The 8033-nt window shown below is 41.1% G+C and overlaps 1 protein-coding gene across 1 annotated transcript in view; it reads left to right on the forward strand.

Moving 5' to 3' along the window:
- FAT4 (FAT atypical cadherin 4) overlaps window positions 1–8033 on the forward strand; it is a 252930-nt gene that overhangs the window by 139202 nt on the left and 105695 nt on the right. Inside the window, exon 4 of the mRNA XM_014522959.2 lies at window positions 2912–3173. Coding sequence (XP_014378445.1) covers window positions 2912–3173 — 262 coding nt within the window. The remainder of the gene's footprint in view (window positions 1–2911; window positions 3174–8033) is intronic.

Consider the following 8033-nt stretch of genomic DNA (forward strand, 5'->3'; position numbering starts at 1 on the left):
GAGCAGGTGGAAATGGAGAGCTGCTACGCAGCACCCCTGCAGCTGTTCTGCTGCCCCCCTCCCCGCATCTGGCCCTGAACCCCCCCCTCCCACCCTGGGTGCGGCCCTGTGCACTCCCCCATCCCCTGCCACTCCACACCACGCCACCTCCAGCTCCCAGGAATATATATGTATATGTGTATGTATGTAAATTGGTGTATCAAAACCCATCATGTAAATCAAATGTGGATAGAAAAACTGTATTTATAACAGCAGCATAGGTCTTTGTTAGTGCTGAATCTGCTTTCACTGTCTTTTATAACATAATCAATAGAGGTGCGTACTTTTAGAGGCACACATCCGATGGCGTAGGCTTCCACCTTTTTGACTATTATGCTACTATGACCAGTTCAAAAGACATCACATTAATGGAAGCCTTTCCCTTGTCTTCTAGATACAATCAGTCCCCCCAGGTAAAAGTATTGCAGTTCATTTCCACATTCTAACAGCTGTAATTTTAAATGTTTCTGAAGAATGCAAGATGCATTCCTGACATTGGTAACAATGTGCATTTCAGAATTTGTCTCACATGCCTCTATTAGGTATTTTTGATGGATAATGCAATAATTTCAACTAGCTTCCTTTCTACTCTGCAGTTAATTTATGCGATAGTCCTTGGTAATATTTCTATTACAATACATTTTTTGAATGTGGAGAATCTGACTGTGCTCCTTTTTTATCTGTAATTTATATATATATACACAAATAGCTTTACCTCCATATTTTATGAGTGCTAGTTGCATGCTGGCACCCACATTTACTTGCAGATATAACTTTGGGATTAAAAAACAAGGTCAATGTAAGATTCCTTTTAAAAAAAAGCATGTTCTATATGTGTTAAACTGTTATGTTTAGCCTTTATATAAAATAATCCACTGAGATCAGTGTAACTGCAATGTTTTAAAAAAAGGATGCCATTTCATTGTTATTAGATGGCTTTAACAATTACAAAAATTCCTAGCCTACTGCTAACTTCTTTTGGTCAGCGTGCAGACAGGAAACTTCCATATATTAAACGATTTGTTTAATAGGTTTTAATGTTTTCATTCTCTTTGCCTTTCACCTAATTTATGAAAAGCTACTAATTTAGTTAGATGAATATCAAATTCAGTTGCTTTTTTAGCTGGATCTCATTATGTCAAAACTGGAATACCTAGTTAATGGAATAAATAATAAAGAATGTGGACACTGTTGGAAATCTAAAATCTTCAGTGAATGTTTTAGTTAAACTGTACAATTACAGGAAAATGTGTTATGTACATGAGGTACACCTGAATATACAGATTGCCTGTGGACTGAAAGGCTATATGCAGCTGTTTAAAGCTAGGCACCTGTATACGGTTATTTTATTTTATCAGTTAACTGAGCCTTGATTGTTGAACAGTCACGCTAGAGAAAAGGTTTGGCATGAAGCATGCTAGGCCACTGTTCATTTAGCTTTTGTCTGTTCTTGTGTTACTAAATGCAAGTCAGATTTTGTCTCAATTAATTTAATTTGCATTTTTTAGGGAAGAGAGTTTTGAATGGCCATAAATGTTTTCTCTGTTTGCTGGAATTTGTTGTTTTCCTACAGAAATGCACGCACATAGCTGCCACAGGCTCCATCCTAGCACTCTAAGCATTATGAGAGGATATTCCAGTGCCCCAATAGACATGAGCAAACATTTTCTGCCCAAACAATTTTCACTAAAATAGTATGCAAATGCACATTCATTTCACTGAGTTGTTTGTACTGGGAGAGGAGGAGAAGGAAACAAAACACAATTCTGAAAAAGTTAAAGCATATTTTTCAACGTTTTCCAAATTAAAGTCTTCCTTTTTCAGTTTGAAGGGTTTCATTTCATCATTTTTTAAATCAGGCAAAAGTGATAGCATCTGCCAAAGTATGAAAGCTTATGCCTCTCTGAACCAGTCGTTCTCAAAGGTGCCACTCTTTCTGCCTTCTGCCTAACATTTTTTAAACAAAAGCCTTTGATTCCCCCTGCTCCCCTCCTCCGCCCCCCCATTTTAAATGACTTTTCCTTTGGAAGTGTAAAAAAAAAATAGGTTCACTTCAGGTCAAACAAAACATTTAACTTGGACAAAAGCAAATTGGCTTGGACTTTTCAGAACTGGAAGTAAACTGAAAAATCAGTTCTTTGTATAGCCAACTGATCAGGATTCTAACTTCATGGAGGTATGTGCTCCTAGTTAGTTTGATGAACTAATGCTTATGCCTCTATCTTTGTACATAAATGATCTTTAGGAACCCTCCTTTTGTCCAGGGGTGGGGGGAAGGACAGTGGAGTAAAATGCATATTTGGGCATGTTTCTCCATGTTTCTCTTGAGCCGCATGTTAAATGATGTTTATGTTAAATATTTTGCTGGACAGTTGTCTGCTACTTCTCTGTTGCTGCTACAGTTGTCTGGACTGGATAGTTGTCAGCTACTTCTCTGTTCCTCCCGCACCACCAGGAAGGAAAGGGATGGATGTTTATCTGTCCAAAAACATAAAACATAAAAGAAATAATAATCAGTGTTAAGAGAGAAGATGACAGAGTAGATAAATTACTCACTGAAACAGACTTGGTCTTAAATCAGATAACAAAGCTTATAGACTACTTTTCTTTTGCAGTTTATTTTGCTGACTAATTTGATCCTTTCTTTGAACAGGAGTGAAAAATTATTCAGTAAACTTACTTTTGTCTCTCCAAATACATATGAAAGAGTTGTCTCCTTTCTTTAAAGGAAAATGATATGAAGAATATCAGCAGAAATCAGTTCTCAGAAATCAGTTACTGGGCAGACTTAATTGAAATTAATATTTCTGAAAGGTTTGCTTGGCAAAAATTTTGATCTGACTTGTGACTCCTTTTTTTTTTTTTAATTTAGGGAGCGAACGCTCTTGTTACCTACACTATTATCAGTGGTGCTGATGACAGTTTCCATATTGATCCCGAGTCTGGAGATCTGATAGCCACTAAACGTTTGGACAGAGAACGTCGCTCCAAATATTCCCTGCTGGTCCGTGCTGATGATGGTCTACAGTCCTCAGACATGAGAATAAACATTACTGTTAGTGATGTTAATGACCATACTCCAAAATTCTCCAAACCAGTTTATTCTTTTGACATACCAGAGGATACTACCCCAGGTAAGTAAAGAACAATCCTTTAATTTTTTTAAATTGTTGGTCTGCTGTAGAGTTCATATGAACTCATATGAGCGAGCATTAATGTTGTCATTATTAAGATGTTCATTTTACTACTAGATAGTCATACAGCTTGTCTCATGTATGCAATCACTTCTTATGATTGAAGTGTAGAAGTTGACAGAGAGATAACATTCAGAAGCTGAAATATAGGGCTTTTTAGCAGTGGCACCAATATAGTAAGTATCTGAAAATAATTCCGTTACTTTGTTTTTCATAAATGCAAAAGTGTAGTTGAGTGTTTCCTTAGAGGATCACATTCTACTTTCTAGAAACCCTCTCTATGCTCTCTTTCAAGCACATCCCACTCAGTCATACCATAGTCATAGGCCTGAAGGTGGGACCCATTCCCCATTAATTCTCTTCTTTCTGAGGGCAAAGTAGGACAGTTCTGTTCTGTTTAGTGGAAGTAACCCATACTTCTCAGTGCCTTCTCATAGGGGAAAAGGAGTGGGGAAATGGACCGGTTTAGCCATTAGCAAGAAAAGGAATACTCCAGATACCCAAGCTAGTTGTCTGAGGGGGAAAAAAAAAAAACTACACAAAAAATGTTGAATGAGCTAGTTCTGTTTGGCTTGAAAAAAAAGGAGAGTATGTTGGGGGAAGGGGTATGATAGCAATTTTGAAATATTTGAAAGGCTGCCAGAAAGAAGAGGCAGAATAATTGTTTTCCTTTGCCACAGAAGGTGGGATGAAGAGCAATGAGTTTGAACTATAGCAAAGCATATATAGATCAAGTCTCAGGAAAAAAAACAAAACGGCAAATCACAGAGGTATAGAGTACTGCATAAAAGTTAGGATCTGGTTGCTAAGGATTTCATAACAACTATTCTGTAAAGCAGGGGTGTCCAACCTATATCACAGGTGTCATAAGTGGCATGGGAAACCCCTGTGTGGCATGTGGCAGATTGAGGAGGGCATGGGAAACACAGTGGTAGATAGGGGAAAGACTAAAAAGCAAAACATCAGATCAGGTTGGGAGTACAGGGCAGAAAACAGAGCAGTGGATCAGGTATGGAAAAGGGATCAAGAGTAGTGCAGGACTAATTTGTGGCATGCCTGCCAAAAAGGTTGACTCTTGCTGCTCTAAAAGAATAGAACTTTATTTGATTTTGATGGTAGGGAGGAGTACCTCTACCAGGTACTCATACAAAGCAATGTTGCCTATATGGCTAAGGACAGACATTCAAAATGCCTGAGCCTGAATTGATTCAATCTTTGCAGGTTAGTCTAACCTGAAAAGCTTGAACTGATTTAGAGGTGGATAGACATTCCCTTTTCATTCCAGAAATGCAGGCACATGCCTGCACTGGCTCAGGCTAGAAGCTGGGGGGCTTTAAAGCAGCCCTCCCTCTCTTCCACAGTGCTGAGCTGGAGGGGTGGGGACAAAGCCATACCCCAGCAGGATGCTCTGATTAAGGAGGGGTTCCCCCCACCCCCTCCTGACCAGGAGGGAGCCAGCAGGGAGTTGATAACAGGGCATTGAGTTACACAACAGGGAGTTACACATGGAGTTGTTAGCATTTATCACCCTATCAACAAAACAAAAGGATCTCTCATTAGTACAAGCAATTCTTAAACACCATTTTCCAAGGAAGGAATGGAGGAACATTACCACCTACCTATTGATTAGCTCCAAAAAGCCCTAAGTCAACACTGTCCTGTCTGCCTTTGTGCTGTCTCCCACAACATGGACCATAGCCAGCATGTGGTATGCTACCTAATGCTGAGGTGTCTGTGTAGGGCAGAGGGGAGGCAGTATCCCTGCCTGAGCAGGGAGTGGTGGGTGGGTGGGGTGGGGAGAATAGGGGGAAGCCAGGAAGATGCCTACAGTCTCTGCCAGAGCTGTAGCTAGGCAGCAGAGAGGAGGGGCCCACCCTCCTAGGCTGGAGCAGAGAGCAGAGCCCTGCCCAGCAAAGCGTCTGGGATGCTGGAGAATTCTGATTTAACTTAGACCAGTTAGGGGTCTGGGACAGACATTGCATAGACCGGTTTGAGCCAAATCAGTTGTGTGATACTACATTCAACCAGGTTTATCTCAAACTGGTTTCAGCCATTTTCAAACTGATTTACGTGCACTGAACATCTGTTCTGTTAGGTTTAAACCAGTTTCTGATCACTTAAACTGGTTTATGTGTAATGTCTGTCCCTAGACTGTGTGTGTGTGTGTATATACATATACACGCGCACACACACATGCACACGCACTGAATTACATTGTCCAGTGAGATGTTTAAGCATTTTAATTAATCTTTTTTAAAAAGTTAATTCAGATTAATTTTCCTTAGTGGCTTCCTGAAAGTGAACGTTTAACTTGGTACATCCTTGATTAGTTGGCTCAATTCAGACCGTCAGTATTGTTTGTACAGTTTTAGGGTTTTTTTCATGGGGAGTTTAGTGTATGGAAAGTGAATATACAGTGGGTTCCAGAACCTAATTCTAGGATTTTTTGTTTAATTTAAAAATATTTTACATAAAATAAAATATTCCAGTATTTCAGATTTACATTGTCAGCTACACACTGTTAACACAATAATTGCCAAATCGTGCCCTTTATTCAATTTGGTCTCTGTGCTTTGATGAGAACTGATTATATAATGAATGAAAAATTGTCATTTTTTACAACAATGAAAGAATGCTATGGCCTCTGGTAGCATGTAATTTAAAACAGAGGTATTGTATGTCCCATCCCAAATATTGAACCTCCTGCCGTGCCAGATTTGCATGGCACCAGACACAGTGTTTGGTCCAGAGCATAAAATATCTACTATCACAATTACACCACTGCTAAGTTGCCCCAGCAGGGCTGTCCCTAGTTGAGGGGCGGGGGGCAATCGGGGCAACTGCCCTGGGCCCCGTGCTTTGGGTGGCCCCACAGAGCTGGGCAGAGTAACGGCGGCATGAAGCTGGTCAGAGCAGTGGCTCCATGTCCAGCCACTCTCTACCCACCCCCTGCTGCTACCGCTGCCAATGGCGGCGACAGCTAGTTCAGGTCTGGGGCCCATGGGATCAAAGCAGGGGTGGGGCCCCACATGGGATGATTTGCCCCAGACCCCGCACCCTGCTCAGGTTGCCTCTGGCCCCAAGATCAGGCAGGTGAGAGCTCTGTCCTGGACTCAGGACTTCCTCAACCCCCCTGCAAATTCCAGATCCTTGGCTGTTGGGGCTAGGCCCAACCATCAGGTTATTGTCAGACCCAGTTTTGACAGTCCCAGGTCCAGTTTGAGACCCAGGGCTGTCTGGAATGAGCCTGAGACTTAGCTGATTGTTGGACCCAGCCCCAGCAGTCCAGTTTGAGATCAAGGGCCATCGAGACCAGGTCCAGGAATCAGTTTGTTAGCCCAGCCTTGGGACAGTCCAGCTGCATATGTTATTTTTAGAAGTTCCAGGACACCAGGACTCTGAGATTGAGGAACCTCTTACATCCCAGGGTTCCTTGTTTCAGGAAGTCTAAAAATTGTGGATTCAGTCCTACTGCCTGCAGCCCAGCATTTTCAAGTGCTTTTCCTTGCAGCTGTGGAAGGGCCTGAATAGCAAGACAGAAAAGACTACTGGGCTCATGAACTGCCAGGTTCTCAGTGTTGAGCCCCAGCTCAAGTCTGGGATCGTGCCCGGTATGCAAAAGCCAATAAAGATACCAGGGGTGAAAGTATAAAGAAGATTTATTGCTAGCAATACAAGGTGCAAGCGGAATAATTTCACGTAACAAGCACCCAGATTCTTAATTCTAAGCATCTTTTATACAGGAGTATTGGACCTTCATAAGCATTCGTGTTTGCTAATTGGTTATAAGGGAGTGACGCAAGGAGTTCTTTACTGAGCATGTCTCTATACCTGTGTTTTAGCCATGTATCTCATTTCCATACATGTATGTTTCATTAGCATACTTTCTCCCCACCTAGGGGTGTGATTCTCAATATTTAAATCAGCTCTTTGCCCTAGTCCTCTGTTTCTGCTTTTGTTTTCAAGCCTCCTTTATCTAAGACTGTCTCCACCTTATCATTGCAGATGGGCATTAGTTACATAACAGAGACTTTTGCTTGGGTTTTGTATAGTGGTTTCTAGGTCAAACCTGACATTCCCCCCCTGGAGCATTTTTAATTATTTTTATTATAATTGCTCCACTCAATTTGTTTCAACACAAATCTAGTATTCTCAGCTTTCTTCGTTTGTAAAATCATTTGATTCACCTTAGGCCTGAAGATAGATAAGAAGATAGGTAAACGTTGTATACAGCAATAGGCCATAATCCCTACAACACAAAATAAAACAACCATACTAAATAACTGTTTCAACCATCCAAAATTGGGCAGCCAGGAAGTTAACCAGGACAAGTCTAAGCCAGATGATTCCAGACATTTTCCTGAGGGTCAAAATTTTTATTTATTTTTTATTTATTTATTTTTTTTTGTAAAAGGTTTTCCCCTCCTATGAGTAGGAGTGGACAGATCAGGGTGCCCCACAATAAAACCTTGAACAATTTCATAATAAGGCTTGTAAAACTTAATCAAAGATTGACAAATTATTTAAAGTTCCTTTCTTTTGAATAGGAATTTCAAGTCTCTTATTGGCTCCCCCTTCCACTGTTCTCTGTCTCCAGTCCCGGAGTCTGCAGGGATTCCTTCTTGTTCTGGTCCAGCCACCGGCTTTAGGCGACTGGAATGTATCCAAGTCTTGATTCCTTCGAGCTTTGCAGCCGTCGGGGTTGTTAGAAGTACCCTATATGGGCCTTTCCATCTGGCTCGAAGTGGTTCCTCGTTCCAATCTTTCACAAGGACGTAACTCCCAGGTAATAATCGATTT

This window comes from Alligator sinensis, unplaced genomic scaffold, assembly GCF_000455745.1.
Source record: "Alligator sinensis unplaced genomic scaffold, ASM45574v1 scaffold1029_1, whole genome shotgun sequence".
Taxonomy (NCBI): domain Eukaryota; kingdom Metazoa; phylum Chordata; order Crocodylia; family Alligatoridae; genus Alligator; species Alligator sinensis.